The 18,641-nt window shown below is 42.6% G+C and overlaps 1 protein-coding gene across 6 annotated transcripts in view; it reads left to right on the plus strand.

The window, feature by feature from the left end:
• Window positions 1-18,641, plus strand: part of LOC110525170 (coiled-coil domain-containing protein 136) — a 65,764-nt gene that overhangs the window by 19,905 nt on the left and 27,218 nt on the right. For 4 of the 6 annotated variants that reach the window (XR_005052111.1, XM_021605122.2, XM_036980137.1 and 1 more), the window contains 6 exons: window positions 6,367-6,503; window positions 10,378-10,528; window positions 14,414-14,488; window positions 15,324-15,424; window positions 15,871-16,072; window positions 17,138-17,255. Coding sequence is in view for 5 of the 6 variants with exons in the window: in XM_021605122.2 (XP_021460797.1) it covers window positions 6,367-6,503; window positions 10,378-10,528; window positions 14,414-14,488; window positions 15,324-15,424; window positions 15,871-16,072; window positions 17,138-17,255 (784 nt within the window). In the remaining variant the exon portion in view is untranslated. The remainder of the gene's footprint in view (window positions 1-6,366; window positions 6,504-10,377; window positions 10,529-14,413; window positions 14,489-15,323; window positions 15,425-15,870; window positions 16,073-17,137; window positions 17,256-18,641) is intronic. The other 2 variants (XM_036980134.1, XM_036980146.1) reach the window with 1 other exon arrangement.

The following is an 18,641-nucleotide window of genomic DNA, read 5'->3' on the forward strand; positions in this document are numbered from 1 at the left end:
AAAGAGGAAGAGAGACCGAGACTAAGAGAAAAAGAACGGCGACATCACGCCCTCCCTTCATTTCGCCGTCTGCTGTCCAGCCAATGGCTGTAGCTTACTTTATTTTTCACTTAACAGAATACACTACATAACAAACAGGCCTGTAAGGACATAGGAACAGGCACAAAACAGTACTACAAAAAGCGACAACACAACCATGAAATGTGAATGAGGGGTTAAAAAGAAGGAAAGAAAGGAGCAGAGGACAGTAGCTTACTCTCACCCCACCTGGAGAAATGAGAAATGGATGTTTGATTTGTAGTAAAAGGAGAAGAAGAATGTCAAAAATCTGAGTTATGTTTGCTAGCTAAGCTACCGTGAATATTTTACCAACACTGCCATGGATGGATGTCTTTGTGAAATAATTCCATGTGAATTCATTCAGAAACCCAAAACACTGTGTCTTTGTATGCTGTCGGCTTTGTGCGCACATGGAGTTTAAAAGATTGACCTGTTGTCTTGTTTAGTAAATGTCAGCGCATTACATTCAAGCTTCATCTTGAATAATGCCATTTTTGTTCCTGACCAACATCAAATATGGGCTCTGTGCTCATACACCATGTACATGTGTTTAATTCTACAACTGTGTCAATATGCACAAACTTCAATACATGCTCTGTGACTACAGACTGTAGGCCATGTCTGATGCACTGTAGGAGCTGCATCACTAGATGACGCTGTTGGATATAATGTTGAAAAGGCCCAGAGGAAAGAGACATCTCTGGAGCAGCTTTTATGGAAGTAAACAAGGTTAGATTAAGTCTGTAGGTCAGGGATGCTCCAATTTTTGGGCTTGGTGGGCCAAAATATATTCTGAGTGGTGGGCTGCGGATCGAACAAATTGACAAGCAGTAAGGCCCGAGGGGGTGTGGTATATGGACAATACCACGGCTAAGGGCTGTTCTTATGCACGGTGCTTTATTGATATTATAAACTGGTTACCAACGTAATTACAACAGTAAAATGTCATTTTTTGTCATACCTCTGGCCTATCAGCATTCAGGGCTCATACCACCCATGTTTAGAATTAGAATTATAAACTGGGTGGTTCCAGCCCTGAATGCTGACTGGCTGACAGCCGTGGTATATCAGACCGTGTACCACATGTATGATAAAACATTTATTTGTACTGCTCCAATTACGTTGGTAACCAGTTTTTAATAGCAATAATGCATCTCGGGGGTCCGACGGACAAATCTGGGTTTGGCGAATGCTAGGAGAACGGTACCTGCCCCAATGCATAGTGCCAACTGTAAAGTTTGGTGGGGGAGGAATAATGGTCTGCGGTCTGTTTTTCATGGTTCAGGCTAGGCCCCTTAGTTCCAGTGAAGGGAAATCTTAACGCTATAGCATACCATGCCATTCAAGACGATTCTGTGCTTCCAACTTTGTGGCAACAGTTTGAGGAAGGCCCTTTCCTGTTCCAGCAGTGCACAAAGTGAGGTCCATACAGAAATGGTTTGTCAAGAGTGGCGTGGAAGAACTTCACTGGCCTGCACAGAGCCCTGATCTCTTCCCCATTGAACCCCATGACTTATGCCATGTCCATATGATATCCGAGTGAGAGTGACAAATAAAATCAATTAGGACCCCCTGGAAGTCAGGGCCCCTGGACACATGCCTTGCATGCCTGGTCGCTAATTTTGGTGATGATTAGTCTATTACAAGGTTTAGATAGCTGGCTAGACTACCTTACTTAGCAATAATTTTTTTAGCTGACATGGGCTAATTGAGTGACTGTCAGTGACTGACATAAGAAGTGGAAAACTGCTATATTCAAATGTTCTAACTTTCAACAAAAAAACGAACAAAAAACCCTAGTTTGGTCGGTCTTGCTGTAGATACTCCTGGACAAAAAATATTGCTCAAGAGAGTTCCCTTACAAAAAAAACACATGACAAAACGTGGTTTTCTGACACTTATATTTTGCCTTGTGTTTTAGGTCATTGTCCTGATGAAAGGTACATTTGTCTCCCAGTGTCTGTTGGAAAGCAGACTGGACCAGATTTTCCTCTAGGATTTGGCCTGTGTTTAGCTCTATTCCAAAAACTCCCTAGTCGTTGCTGATGACTTATACTGATAGCTTTTGATCCTGTATGTGGTCACTGGCCAGTATTATTGTTACCCAGTCACTATTGTCAAACTATGAATGATTTTGATTGATGTTCCATCTCTCCCACTGTACTAATTTTTTTTTCTCTGATGACAAGTATAACATGACGCAGCCACCACTGTGCTTGAAAATATGAACAGTGGTACTCAGTAATGTGTTGTGTTGGATTTGCCCCAAACATGACGCTTTATATTCTGGACAGTTTAATTTCTTTGCCACATTTTTTGCAGTTTTACTTTAGGGCCTTATTTACAAACAGGATGCATTTAAAAATATATATATTTCTATTCTGTACAGGTTTCCTTCTTTTCACTCTGTCAATTAGGTTAGTATTGTGGAGTAAGTACAATGTTGTTGATCCATCCTCAGTTTCCTATCACAGCCATTAAACTCTGTAAATGCTTTAAAGTCGTGAAATCCCTGAAATCTCTGAACGGTTTCCTTCCTCTCCGGCAACTGAGTTAGGAAGGACGCCTGTATCTTTGTAGTGACTGGGTGACATCCAAAGTGTAATTAATAACTTCACCATGCTCAAAGGGATATTCAATGTCTGCTTTTTTTACCCACCTACCAATAGGTGTCCTTCTTTGCAAGGCATTGGAAAACTCTGGTGTTTTTGTTTGAATCTGTGTTTGAAATTCACTGCTAGACCTTACAGATAATTGTATGTGTGGGGTACAGAGATGAGGTAGTCACTCAAAAATCATGTTTAACAGTATTATCGCACACGGAGTGAGTCAATGACTTCTTAACCAAATGTTTACACCTGAATTTATTTAGGCGTGCCATAACAAAGGTGTTGAATACTTACTGACTCAAGACATTTCAGCTTTTCATTTTTAAAGCTGCAAGATGTAACTTTTTGGGAGACCCGACCAAATTCACATAGAAATGTTACAGTTACAGATGTGTCATTATTATTGAAAGCAAGTCTAAGAAGTGGTAGATCTGTTCTGTGTGCTTTATTTTTATGCTTCCTGGTCTTAAGTTGGTCTTAAGTTTAGTTTTTGCATCTTTTACTTTTGGTTTTGTACACCAGCGTCAAACAGCTGAAAATATCATTTTGGGTTATGGAAAATGTATTTCAGTGGTTTAGATGGTACAATGATTCTCTACACTAGACTTGCTAGTTTTCTCACAAATTGAAATTAGGTGAACAATTTGAATTTTAGCAAACAGGAAATTGCGTAGCGATTTCTTCATAGTGTATCTTTAATTAATTTGTAAACATTTCTAAAAACATAATTCCACTTTGACATTATGGGGTATTGTCTGTGGGCCAGTGACACAAAATCTAAATTTAATAGATTTTTTTTGAGGCTGTAACAAAATGTGGAAAAAGAAGTACATTAAATATGCTTCAACTGGTGTGTGTATTTCTACGCACCCCCACTTTGCCACACCCTAGGATTAGCTGAATTTACGCCACTTCCCGTGGCAAAGGCTATGGATGCAAGGACTGACCATAGATATAAATATTACAGTTGTGTAGCCCTTTCCTGCAGTCAATTACCAAATCGCCCTCTTTGGCCTCATGGGTGGAATGTTAATGTTTTTCATAATTTCATAATTAATAAAGATGATAAAAAATATATATACATGTATAATTGTTTTTCACAATTCCTGACATTTAATCCCCAGTAAAAATTCCCTGTTTTAGGTCAGTTAGAATCAGCACTTTATTTTATGAATGTGAAATGTCAGAATAATAGTACAGAGAATGATTTATTTCAGATTTGATTTCTTTCATCACATTCCCAGTGGCTCAGAAGTTTACATACACTCAATCAGTATTTCGTAGCATTGCCTTTAAATTGTTTAACTTAGGTCAAACGTTTCGTGTAGCCTTCCACAAGCTTCCCACAATAAGTTGGGGGAATTTTGGCCCATTCCTCTTGACAGAGCTGATGTAACTGAGTCAGGTTTGTAGGCCTCCTTGCTCGCATTTGCTTTTTCAGTTCTGCCCACACATTTTCTATAGGTTTGAGGTCAGGGCTTTGTGATGGCCACTCCAATACCTTGACTTTGTTGTCCTTAAGTCATTTTGCCACAAGTTTGGAGGCGTCATTGTCCATTTGAAAGACCAACCTTTAACTTCCTGACTGATGTCTTGAGATTTTGCTTCAATATATCCACATAATTTTCCTCCTTCATGATGCCATCTATTTTGTGAAGTGCTCCAGTCCCTCCTGCAGCCAAGCACCCCCACAACATGATGCTGCAACCCCCTGCTTCACGGTTGGGATGGTTTCTTTGGCTTACAAGCCTCCCTCAATTTCTTTTCTGAGGTCTTGGCTGATTTCTTTTGATTTTCCCATGATGTCAAGCAAAGAGGCACTGAGTTTGAAGGTAGGCCTTGAAATACATCCACAGGTGCACCTCCAGTTGACTCAAATGATGTCGATTAGCCTATCAGAAGCTTCTAAAGCCATGACATCATTTTCTGGAATTGTCCAAGCTGTTTAAAGGCCCAGTCAACTTAGTGTATGTAAACTTCTGACCCACTGGAATTGTGATACAGTGAGTTATAAGTGAAATAATCTGTCTGTAAACAATTGTTGGGAAAATGACTTTTAATGACTCCAACCTAAGTGTATGCAAACTTCCGACTTCAACTGTATATATATATGGTGTTTCTGTATATGATGTTTCTATGTCAAGCAGTTTTGTTATATTTCATTTCTGTGATGTATATAAAGTGTAATATTGGGATGCATACTCAACATTTTCACATTTCAACTCTATATCTGACATGGTACAGGTGTCTTCTGTTTTTTTAAGTCCATAACCATGTGTGTGAAGTGTATACGTTTGTTTAAGACTCCCAAGAATCACTCTGTGACCCTGATTCAGCCCACTGCAGTGACGGCCTAGGAACAGTGGGTTAGCTGCCTTGTTCAGGGGCAGAACGACAGATTTGTACCTTGTCAGCTCTGGGATTCGAACTTGCAACCTTTCGGTTACTAGTCCAACGCTCTAACTACTAGGCTACATTTAAAAAACAGTGGAGTTATATTTTGGGTTCTGATGGGGTACGACAGTTGAACTAAGCTCCTGATGTATTTATACGTTATATTCTTCAAGAATCAATGGAAACATGTCATTAATATGTCCTAAAGTGGATGTTGCAACTAAGGATTGCCCCTTTAGCTGTCAGTGACCTTCATACAGCAAAACTACATTGAGTATACCAAACATTAGGAACACCTTCCCGATATTGAGTTGCATCCCCCCATTTTGCCCTCAGAAAAACCTAAATTCGTTGGGGCATGGACTCTACAAGGTGTCGAAAGCGTTCCACAGGGATGCTGGCTCCAATGCTTCCCACAGTTGTGTCAAGTTGGCTGGATGTCCTTTGGGTAGTGGACCATTCTTGATACACAGTGTGAAAAACCCAGCGTTGCAGTCATTGACACAAACCGGTGCGCCTGGCACCTGCTACCATACCCCGTTCAAAGGCACTTACTGTCTTGCTCATTCACCTTCTGAATGGCACACGTACACAATTTGTGTCTCATCTGTCTCAATGCTTAAAAATCTTTAGTTTCCTCCCCTTCATCTACTACACTGATTGAAGTGGATTTAACAAGTAACATCAGCAAGGGATCATAGCTTTCACCTGGATTCACCTGGTCAGTCTATGTCATGGAACGAGCAGGTGTTCTTAATGTTTTGTGTACTCAGTGTATGTCACCATTTGAACGTGATCCATTACCTGCCCCAACAAAATGTATTCTGTCCATTGTTCTGCGAATGTCCTGTAAAATCATTTGGGCTTTTTAGATGTCTTCAACATAATTCCACTGGTGGAAACATGCTACTGCAACATGTTTAAACCATCTTTTCACATGTGAGGAGAATAATATTATTTCAACCCTGCATGTGAATCTGCAATTCCACATGTGAAAGTGAGATTTTCACAGTTGGAGTTTTCTTACATGTGAAAATATGGCTTCATGAGTAAAATGTAAGCTCACCATGAAAACAGCTACAGTATTTCACATGTGAACCTACACATTTGACCTGTGTTTTTTTGCAAAGGTTTCTTAATTTAAAGGGCTTTTTAGTCCAATCTGTGTCTGGGGAAAGTGACTCTTGAAGTAAAAGGTCTTCGAGAATATATAGCTGTGTGATCTGAATAGGTTGTTTTGTTTCTACCATAAACTATAGGGTTTCAACCATCTATAATTCTGTATTTTTTCAATCACTCTCAGATGAGCCCTGTGGAGATCTGAAAGCGGAGAGCAGCCCCAGCCTGAGCCCCAGCATGGACAATGAGATCACCGCCAAGGAGAGAGGAGTACTGGAGAACAACGAAAAGGAGACAATGGACAGAGATCAGGAGGAGGAGGTAGAGAAGCTCTTGTTTGTTGGTGGCATCTGTTGTAGTCTTTATTCGTCTGGCATGTTTATGGGTCCTGATTTTGTATTAACTTTTTTTATCTGCTGCTGTTTGACATTACATTTAGTTTCCATGTGATTGATACCATTCCATTCACTCCCATTCCAGCCATTATTATGAGCTGTCCTTCCCTCACCAGCCTCCTGTGAGATGGCTGCCGTTTTACGGGCTCTTAACCAATTGTGCTATTGTGTGTGGGTTATTTTTTGCGTTATTTGTAACTTATTCTGTTCATAATGTTTCTGCCACCGTCTCTTATGACCGAAAAGAGCTTCTGGATATCAGGACAGCGATGACTCACCTCGTACTGGATGAAGTTTTTTTCTTTAACGAGTCGGACGCGAAGGATTTACTTCAGACACCCAACAAGGCCAACATCCACGTCATTCGCAGGAGAAAGAGATGGAGATATCGGGGACATAGGTCGGGTGCCTTGTAAGGATCCGACGGCGAGTTGGTAATCTGCCTCTAACATCAGTCCTATTAGCCAATGTACAATCATTGGATAACAAAATAGACAAGCTACGATCACGAATACCCTACCAATGGGAAATTAAAAACGAATATATTTTGTTTCACCGAGTCGTGGCTGAACGACGACATGGATAAAAGACAGCTGGCGGGGTTTGTGCTGCATCGACATGATAGAACAGCTAAGACAAGGGATGGTGGTCTGTGTATAATTATTTAAACAACAGCTGGTGCACGAAATCTAATATTAAGGAAATCTCAAGGGATTGCTTCCCTGAGGTAGAATATTTCATGATAAGCTATAGATCACACTGTTTAACAAGAGAGTTTTCATCTATATTTTTCATAGCTGTCTATTTACCACCAAAAATAATGCACTTAATGAGCTGTATAAGGCCATAAGCAAACAGAAAAACGCTCATCCAGAGGCGGTGCTCCTAGTGGCCAGGGACTAATGAAGGGAAAACTTAAATCCGTTTTACATTTCTACCATGTTAAATGTGCAACCAGAGGAAAAAAACTTTAGACCACCTTTACTCCACACACAGAGACACGTACAAAGCTCTCCCTTGCCCTCCGTTTGCCAAATCCGACCATAATTCTATCCTCCTGATTCCTGCCTACAAACAAAAACTAAAGTGACTCGGTCAATAAAGAAGTAGTCAGATGATGTCGATGCTAAGCTACAGGACTGTTTTGCTAGCACAGACTGGAATATATGGCATTGAGGAGTACACCACATCAGTCACTTGCTTCATCAATAAGTGCATCGAAAATGTCCCCACAGAAGCCATGGATTACAGGCAACATCCGCACTGAGCTAAAGGTAGAGCTTCCACTTTCAAGGAGCGGGACTCTAACCCGGACGCTTATAAGAAATTTCCGCTATGCCCTCAGACGAACCATCAAACAGGCAAAGCTTCAATACAGGACTAAGATTGAATCATACTACACTGGCTCCGATGCTCGTCGGATGTGGCAGGGCTTGCAAACTATTACAGACTACAAAGGGAAGCACAGTGACAAAGTGACACGAGCCTACCAGACGAGCTAAATTACTTCTATGCTCGCTTCGAGGCAAACAACACTGAACAATGCATGAGAGCATTAGCTCTCCGGACGACTGTGTGATCAAATCAAATGTATTTATATAGCCCTTCTTACATCAGCTGATATCTCAAAGTGCTATACAGAAACCCAGCCTAAAACCCCAAACAGCAAGCAATGCAGGTGTAGAAGCACGATGGCTCGGAAAAACTCCCTAGAAAGGCCAAAACCTAGGAAGAAACCTAGAGAGGAACCAGGCTATGAGGGGTGGCCAGTCCGCTTCTGGCTGTGCCGGGTGGAGATTATAACAGAACATGGCCAAGATGTTCAAATGTTCATAAATGACCAGCATGGTCAAATAATAATAATCACAATAGTTGTCGAGGGTGCAGCAAGTCAGCACCTCAGGAGTAAATGTCAGTTGGCTTCTTATAGCCGATCCTTAAGAGTATCTCTACCACTCCTGTTGTCTCTAGAGAGTTGAAAACAGCAGGTCTGGGACAGGTAGCACGTCTGGTGTGCAGGTCAGGGTTCCATAGCCGCAGGCAGAACAGTTGAAATCATGTGATCATGCTCTCCGTAGCCGATGTAAGACTTTTAAACAGGTCAACATTCACAAGGCCGCATGGCCAGACGGATTAGCAGGATGTGTACTCCGAGCATGCGCTGACCAACTGGCAAGTGTCTTCACTGACATTTTCAACCTCTCCCTGTCTGAGTCTGTAATACCAACATGTTTCAAGCAGACCACCATAGTCCCTGTGCCCAAGAACACTAAGATAACCTGCCTAAATGACTATCGACCCGTAGCGCTCATGTCTGTAGCCATGAAGTGCTTTGAAAGTTTGGTCATGGCTCATAATCAACACCATTATCCCAGAAACCCTAGACCCACTCCAATTTGCATACCGCCCCAACAGATCCACAGATGAAGCAATCTCTATTGCACTCCACACTGCCCTTCCCCACCTGGACAAAAGGAACACCTACGTGAGAATGCTATTCATTGACTACAGCTCAGCATTCAACACCATAGATCCTTCAAAGCTCGTCACTAAGCTAAGGACCCTGGGAATAAACACCTCCTTCTGAAACTGGATCCTGTACTGGTGGTAAGGGTAGGTAACAACACGTCCGCCACGCTGATCCTCAACACTGGGGCCCCTCAGAGGTGTGTGCTCAGTCCCCTCCTGTACTCCCTGTTCACCCATGACTGCATGGCCAGGCATGACTCCAACACCATCATTAAGTTTGCCGACAACACAATAGTGGGAGGCCGGATCACCGACAACGATGAGACAGCCTATAGGGAGGTCAGAGACCTGGTCGTGTGGTGCCAGGACAACAACTTCTCCCTCAACGTGATAAAGACGAAGGATATGATTGTGGACTACAGGAAAAGGAGGAACGAGCACGCCTCCATTCTCATTGACGGGGCTATAGTGGAGCAGGTTGAGAATTTCAAGTTCCTTGGTGTCCACATCACCAACAAACTATCATGTTCCAAACACACCAAGACAGTCGTGAAGCAGGCATGACAAAGCCTATTCCCCCTCAGGAGAAAAAATATTTGGCATGGGTTCTTAGATCCTCAAAACGTTCTACAGCTGCACCATAGAGAGCATCCGAACAGGTTGCATCACTGTCTGGTATGGCAATTGTTCGGCCTCCTCACTACAGAGGGTAGTGCGTATGGCCCAGTACATCACTGGGGCCAAGCTTCCTGCCATCCAGGACCTCTATACCAGGCGGTGTCTGAGGAAGGCCCTAAAAATGGTCAAAGACCCCAGTCACCCTGATCATAGACTGTTCTCTCTGCTACCGCACGGCAAGCGGTACTGGAGAACAAAGTCTAGGTCCAAAAGGCTTCTTAACAGCTTCTACCACCAAGCCATAAGACTCCTAAACAGCTAACCAAATGGTTACCCAGAGTATATGCATTGTCCCCCATCACTCTTTTACACTCCTGCTACTCTCTGGTTATTATCTATGCATAGTCACTTTAACTCTATTACCTCAATTTCCTCAACTAACTTGTCCCACACACATTGACTCTGTACCGGTACCCCCTTGTATATACCCTCGCTACTGTTATTTTACTGCTGCTCTAATAACTATTTGTTATTTGTTATTTTTACTTATCTATTTTTTACTTAACACTTGTTTTTCTTAAAACTGCATTGATGGCTAAGAGCTTGTAAGTAAGCATTTCACTGTAAGCTCACCTGTCACCTCACCTGTTGTATTCGAAGCATGTAGTGAGTAAAAATGTATTTGATTTGATCTATCAATCTCTATCTCGGAGGAGGAGAAGGGGAGGAGGGAGCAGCAGGAGCCCCTGTCTGAGGAGCAGGAGCTGGAGGAGTTGAGGAGCCAGGTGCTGCAGCTCCTTCTGGAGTTAGAGGAGGCCAGGGAAATGTCCAACAAACACCAGGAGGCCTTCCACGAGCTACAGGGTAAGAGAGTAGTTGATGCGAAATGGCTAGCTAGTTAGCTGTTAGCTGTGGTCCATTAGCAGTGCCATGTTATAGGTCAGGGTTCTCCAACCCTGTTCCTGGAGAGCTACCCTCCTGTAGGTTTCCGCTCCAACCCCAACCTGGTGCAGGTGATCAACCAGCTAATTATTAGAATCAGGTGTGCTAGATTAGGGTTGGAGTGAAAACACATATTTTGACCAATGGGTAAATTGTTAATTGGGTAGGTAATCCTCTCAGAAAACCAACGGTCCAAACCTCATGTCTCTATCATAATCCGTTCAAAAGCTACACATTTTTACCCTTGTAGGATGGGCAAAATTAAATGAATAGGGACCAGATACTCTGCAAGATTTAAATCTAACAGGTTCACGCTCCAGTTGAACATTTCATCTTTCTTCTCCCAGGACATAAACATTATAGAGGTAAGATGTAGTATTTTCATGTTTTAGTAGACGCTTTTCATATTAATGCGAAATTCATGTTCTAGTAGAAGATTTCTCACAAAAACAAGCGTAACTTTGTGAAATGTAAATGGAGCACTGAGCGTACCTGAAGATTTTTTAAGAATTTTACATTTAATTCAGTTCGTGTCATGCAAAATTGTATTTTTGCAACCCGTGGAAACAACTTTGAAGATGACCACCACGACATGTAAAATCATCAAAAGTTGCTGTGAGAAAGCTGCACCGCTCTGTCGACAGAGCTGATTATCGGATGTATTAGGTTACGAAATCTGACTTTTTGGATATACTGTTAATTAAATGTAAGACCCCACTGAACGATTCAGAACATAAATAATCATATCTGTTTTGGTAAAATATATTTTATAACACAAGGAAGTGAAATGTCATCACCAAAGTGGGTTTTCACCCACTCTGGGAAAAGTAGGTGGACACCCTACATACTGCAGTCATATTCCCTTCCCTGAGATTGCTAGATGTTTTGTCTCATACACACTGAGTAAGGCCTTAGCGCTGAGGACATAGTGAACACATTGAGTAAGGCCTTAGTGCTATGAACTTAGTGAACACACTGAGTAAGGTCTTAGTACTGTGAACATAGTGAGGGGGCAGGCATTTCACAGACAGATAGAAAGCTGCATGCTCACAGCACGCTCAGACACACGTACATGCGCACACACACGTGCGCACATGCACACATGCACACGCGCAGGCACACATACACACACACACACGGGCGCATTCAGCACGCTCAGGCTCCAGGGAAGCTTCCAGGTTGGGTTGGACCGCACTATGATGTCATCACTCCCCATATGCTGGGGATGGAACAGGATGTCTGGGACACTTCCTGTTTAAATATTTATTTATGGTGCATTACCACCACCAGTTGGACGGGGTATAGAACAAGAAATAAAAAATAAATTGTGGAAAAGGGGGAAAAACGGCATCAAACAAAATTCAAAAATAGGCACGTCAACAAACAAAATACCCCAAAATTATATTATATTTATTCATGATATTATGAATAAAAACAGAGGAGTTATTTCACATATGCAGTTATCAAAAATATATGGGAATATCTGCTCAATCCAAACTTACAACCAACTGATTGCAGCACTACCACAAAAATGAAGGCAGGTGGAAAAGGGAGAAGGTAGGGAACTTGGTTGAAAGGAAATATACCAGTTTCATTTGAGGACAAAAATGTTGACAGCTGCACCATACAGGTTGTAAAATAAATGGGAAGACATTTTCGATGTACCAATTCCATGGCATATGGTTGAAGAACTGTGCTGCTGCAGGAGGGACTGGTGCACTTCACAAAGTAGATGGCATCATGAGGGAGGAAAATTATATGGATATATTGAAGCAACATCTCTAGACATCAGTCAGGAAATTAAAGCTTGGTCGCAAATGGGTCTTCCAAATGGACAATGACCCCAAGCATACTTCCAAAGTCATGGCAAAATGGCTTAAGGACAACAAAGTCAAGGTATTGTAGTGACCATCACAAAGCCCTGACCTCAATCCCATAAAAAAGTTGTTGGCAGAACTGAAAAAGCGTGTGCGAGCAAGGAGGCCTTACAAACCTGACTCAGTTACACCAGCTCTGTCAGGAGGAATGGGCCAACATTCTGGGGAGCTTGTGGGAGGCTACCCAAAACGAAACAATGTATAGGCAATGCTACCAAATATTAATTGTAATGTGAAATGTCAGAATAATAATAGAGAGAATGATTTATTTCAGCTTTTATTTCTTTCATCACATTTGTAAACTTCTGACCCACTGGGAATGTGATGAAATAAATAAAAGCTGAAATAAATCATTCTCTCTACTATTATTTTGACATTTCACATTCTTAAAATAATTTGGTGATCCTAACTGACCTAAGACAGTGAATTTATACTAGTACTGAGTTTAAATGTATTTGGCTAAGGTGTATGTAAACTTCCAACTTCAACTGTATGTGGCATATAACAATCTCAGCTCTGTACATTTTGCTGTGAAGAGACAGAATCAATAGATCATTTATTCTGGTTTTGCCCCCATGTAGCTTGTTTCTGGCCACAGGTTCAGGAATGGTTAAAAAATCACAACATGCATTTAAAAATAACCCTACAAATAGCAGTGTTGGATGATTTGGAAAGCCATAGTCAGTCAATAAATAATATAATAGTACTCGTAGGAAAGGTTTTCATCTCTAGCTCACAATCTATGGATACTATACGATTTAAAAATGTTCAAAAAGTATGTAAAACATCATAGAACAATTTAGAAATATATGGCACATGGAAACCAAATGATGGTGATAGGTGGGATGGGCTGAGCGTGGCTGAGGGTTGGGATTAAAGAGCTGAGGTCTATGGTGATAGGTGGGAAGGGCTGAGCGTGGCTGAGGGTTGGGATTAAAGAGCTGAGGTCTATGGTGATAGGTGGGATGGGCTGAGCGTGGCTGAGGGTTGGGATTAAAGAGCTGATGTCTATGGTGATAGGTGGGATGGGCTGAGAGTGGCTGAGGGTTGGGATTAAAGAGCTGAGGTCTATGGTGATAGGTGGGAAGGGCTGAGCGTGGCTGAGGGTTGGGATTAAAGAGCTGAGGTCTATGGTGATAGGTGGGATGGGCTGAGCGTGGCTGAGGGTTGGGATTAAAGAGCTGAGGTCTATGGTGATAGGTGGGATGGGCTGAGCGTGGCTGAGGGTTGGGATTAAAGAGCTGAGGTCTATGGTGATAGGTGGGATGGGCTGAGCGTGGCTGAGGTTTGGGATTAAAGAGTTTATGTTTGGTAAAGTATTATTGTTATGTGACTGCTTTATATAAAAGTACCATGTATGTAAAATGTGTATGTAAAATGTATGTATATGTAGCAAAAAAGCTGTAAAAAAAACTAAATATATTTGTCTTCCGAAGAGGGGTTAATGGTAAAAAATAAAAACAAATACAAAAATGATGTAGCTTAAAAAATATATTTTCTGCTGATTCCCTCACTCGGATCAGACCGGGTCTGGATCTGACTAGGTCTATACGGAATGGGTCTAGTTGTCCTCAAGTCTGTTCAGAAGGTGTTTTTATATTAGTTAATTTATGCATATTGCGTCCGGGTGAGAATGTCCCAGTTCCATTTCAGAATGGGTCCAACTTTTTGGACCAGTGAGTAATTCACTACACTATTGTCACATCACATGCCAGTTAATGTATATGGGTGTAAAACCTAAAGACTTGCTAACAAGACCATTGATGTGGATGCCAAATTTTAAGGCTTTGAAAATAAATATAATATATGAATGAGGCCAATGTCGACACTTCAGAAAAATGTGTGAAGTGAGAATTATACCACTACACCATAAACTGCTGACTCATTCTTTCTCTCATACCTGTCTCTCCCTCCCTATGTGCCCATACAGGTCTGCTGGAGGATGAGCGTCTGGCCAGTGCCCACCAGGCAGAAGCCTTTGCACGACAGGTCCACAACCTGCAAGGTACTGTCTACAGCAGATGTATAAAGTGCTGCTCCCGAGTGCTTTAATCCTGGCACCAAATAAGTGAAACCATTGTGAATTTGGTGACAACAATAAAGCACCAGGGAGCATCAGTATATATCATGAGGCCCTCCAGCACCCGTACTTAGAACGTTTGGGATGTGCATATCACCGACTCACGCTTCACAGCAGCCACAGAGAGCCGAAACAATTACATGTAAAGGCTGTTTAACACAAAGATTGCTAATGGGGCAAAATTATGATTGGTAATGAATAGACAATTCATCAATGTCCAATCACCATATGGAATTCCATTGTCCCACCTAACCTCTAATGAAAAGTTTACATTTGAGGGGCCACAGAGACAATGTGAGCCCCCACAGAAAGGCTACATAGACAGAACGGCTGTGTTGCATAAGTGTGAGGTGATGTAATTGGCTGTCAAGTGTTACATGTGTGTGTCGTCATTTGTCTTACGGGGATCTGAGTCAATTGTCTGTTGTCAATGTCTGGGGCTCACTTACAGCCCATTTACCACCAGTTACACCAGCTACTCTTGAAATCCCAACTTACTTTTCTCCCAGGAACACCCATATGCTCATGCACCCTGTTATCAGATCTCCTCACTTATCACTACCTAACTCATTGTAGCCTAGAACGAGCACACCTGATTCAACTAGTCAATGGCTTGATGATTACTTGACAAGTTAAATCAGGTGAGCTAGCTCTGAAATAGATCATATGGAACTGCTAAGGGTCCCAGAGGAGAGGTTTGAAGAACACTGCTGTATGTATAACCATTTAAACTCTTGTCCCTGTATGGCTCCCTCCCCAGCCCAGCTGCGTTCAGTACAGGAGGAGATGGACTCTCTAGAGGAGGAGAAGGAGAGTGAGCTGACTGAGTCTCACGAGGAGCTACGCCTCGCCCAGGAGGAGGTGGTTTACCTTATGCTATTTTACTTTACTTAAGCTACTTTACTTTAGGCTGTTCAACTTTACTTTAGGCTATTGTTCTTTACTTTAGACAATTTTCCTTTACTGTATGATACTTTACTTTACTTTAAGCTATTTTACTTTACTTGAAGGTACTTTACTTTAGGCTACTTTACTTTAGACTATGCAACTTAATAAGGCTATTTTACTTGGATTTAGGATACTTTGCTTTACTTTAAGCTATTTTACTTTAAGTTACTTTACTTTAGGCTACTTTACTTTAGGGCTATTCTACTTTAGGTTATTCTACTTTGTTAGGCTATTTTACTTTACTATTTCCAGAAGTATGTGTTCTCTGCATGCGAGGATGAGTTTGACTGTTCGGTTCCTTGTGTTACAGGTGGTGCTGCTGAGTTTGATTGATTGATTTATTGATTGATTACTTGCAGGTTCTGCTTCTGCAGCAGGCAGCTGAGGAGGCAGCGGCCGAGAGGGAGAACGACATTGCGTCCCTGCAGGAGGAGCTGTGTCGCCTCCGGGCCCAGCTGGGGAGGCTCAACGATGAGGCGCAGGAGTACGAGCTGGAGATCACCACACTGAGAGCAGAGATCAGCATGAAGAGTCAAAGGAGGGAGGAAGAGAGGAAAGGAGGTGAGAGAGAGGGGAGGAGATAAGAGGAGCAGCAATAATAGCTAGAGATCACCACGCTGCGAATCGAGATCTGGGAAGGTCTTCACAGTAAATTTGCTGATCTTATTATCCCTGACCCCTGACCTTGTCCACTGGCCAGGTCAAAGCAGCATCAATCAGCAAAGGGCTTCTCTAGACCCTTCGTCCCTTCCCTGAGTCACACCCTAACCCTCACCACCAGAGCAGAGCAGTGATGTCATGTATTGGGTATGTGTCCCTCACATGTCACTGTGCCTCCCCTCTACTTCCCCCCTGACTTACCTCATTCCCTGACTCAGAGGGTGACATCACTGACATCACTGTCATCCTTGGTATCCCAAACACACACAACCTATCACCCCACCACCACCCCTGTGGCCCCCTGTGTGAGACATTTTTGTAATATTTAACCCTTTCCTCAACCTCTTTTATTAAACCCCAACTGTCTTTGACTGTGAGATTCTAACCATAACACAGCAATAACACAGCCAGGACCTCATGCACAGGTTTCATCATGTTATCAGTGTAGATGCCTAGACAGAGCAGTACAGGAGTGGCAGAGTCAGTAGGGTTTGGGTCACAGTTTTATGAGTGTCAAATTCCAGTCTGACGTTAGGTTTACAGACAGTAGGTCTTTCTCTTTCTGTGTCTGTCATTGATGTCTATTTGCAGTCGGCAGAGTACAGACTTGTAAAATAGGCCGAATGGTTTTGATGGGTAGGGCACATAAGTATAGACTCAGCATTGATACTTTAGTTAAACCTCCCATGTACATAGTGATGAGCGGTACATCTATCATACCCAATGTTTGCCTGTGGTCACACAAACAGAACTTGTGGAGGATGTGTTACTGTGTAGCTCTTGGGTTGTGTCCATTAGGGGACACATTAGCAAAATGTTTCAAAATGTGCAACGGAAAACAAGTGTTTCTTATTGGACAAGTTCAGAGAGTACCTCCCTAGATCACTCCGTTTCAGACCGTTTTCTTGCGTTTTGTGCCGACTGAACTCAACCCTGATGTGTGACGATCCTGTTGTGTTCTGTCAGGTGATGTAGGTACACTGAGGCAGGAGTGTGTCACTTTGAGGGAGGAGTGTGAGACTCTGAAGGACGACAACAGACGCCTGACTGAGAAACTACAGCTCCTCCAACTACAGAGGACAGGGTGAGAGGACGCATCCAATTATTTGGCTACTTAGTCTGCTTACAGTATCTGCTACCCATTTAAACTGAACAAAAATATAAATGCAACATGCAACAATTTTTTACTGAGCTACAGTTCATATAAGGAAATTGGTCAATTGAAATAAATAAAATAGTTGCTAATCTATGAATTTCACTAGACTGGGAATATAGATATGCATCTGTTGGTCTGGTGAGTATGCAGGCAAATAACTGGGACATTTTCAGCTTCCAGGAATTGTGTACAGATCCTTGCGACATGGGGCCGGGCATTATGATGCTGAAACATGAGGTGATGGCGGCGGATGAATGGCACGACAATGGGCCTCGGGATCTCATCACCGTATCTTTGTGCATTCAAATTGCCATGGATAAAATGCAATTGTGTCCTTTGTCCGCATCTTATGCCTGCTCATACAGTACCATAACCCCACTGCCACCATGGGGTACTCTGTTCACAACGTTGACAACAGCAAACTTCCCGCCCACATGATGCTCTACACGCTATCTGCCATCTGCCCGTTACAGTTGAAACTGGGATTCATCCGTGAAGAACACACTTTTTCAGCGTTCCAGTGGCCATCGAAGGTGAGCATTTGCCCACTGAAGTTGGTTACAACCGAACTGCAGGCAAGTCAAAACCCTTGTGAGGATGACGAGCAAGCAGATGAGCTCCCCTGAGACGGTTTCTGACAGTTTGTGCAGAAGTTATTTGGTTGTGCAAACCCACAGTTTAATCAACTGTCTGGGTGGCTGGTCTCAGACGATCCCACAGGTGAAGAAGTCGGATGTGACACTCCCGGGCTGGCGTGGTTACACGTGGTCTGCGGTTGTGACAGAGATGGCGCCGACAGAGATGGTCGCCTCGCTTTGAGTCCTTAGGAAACTATGCAGTATTTTGTTTTTTTTATGTATTATTTCTTACATTGTTATCCCAGAAAATCTTGTCTTATTACATACAGCCAGGAAGAACTATTGGATAGAAGAGCGATGGCAACTTACCAACATTACGACCAGGAATACAACTTTCCCGAAGTGGATCCTCTGTTTGGACCACCACCCAGGACAATGGATCTAATCCCAGAAGCCGACCCAAAACAACGGCGCCGCAGAAGGGGCAGATGGAGCGGCCTTATAGTCAGGCTCTGTAGACGGGAATGGTGGGCGACGTGCACGAGTATACTACTTGCCAATGTCCAGTCTCTTGACAACAAGGTAGACAAAATTTGAGCAAGGGTTGCCTTCCAGAGAGACATCAGAGATTGTAACATTCTCTGTTTCACGGAAACATGGCTCTCTCGGGATGTGATGTCGGAATCAGTTCAGCCACAGGGCTTCTCCATGCATCGCTCCGACAGAGATAAACATC

This window comes from Oncorhynchus mykiss, chromosome 1, assembly GCF_013265735.2.
Source record: "Oncorhynchus mykiss isolate Arlee chromosome 1, USDA_OmykA_1.1, whole genome shotgun sequence".
NCBI lineage: Eukaryota > Metazoa > Chordata > Actinopteri > Salmoniformes > Salmonidae > Oncorhynchus > Oncorhynchus mykiss.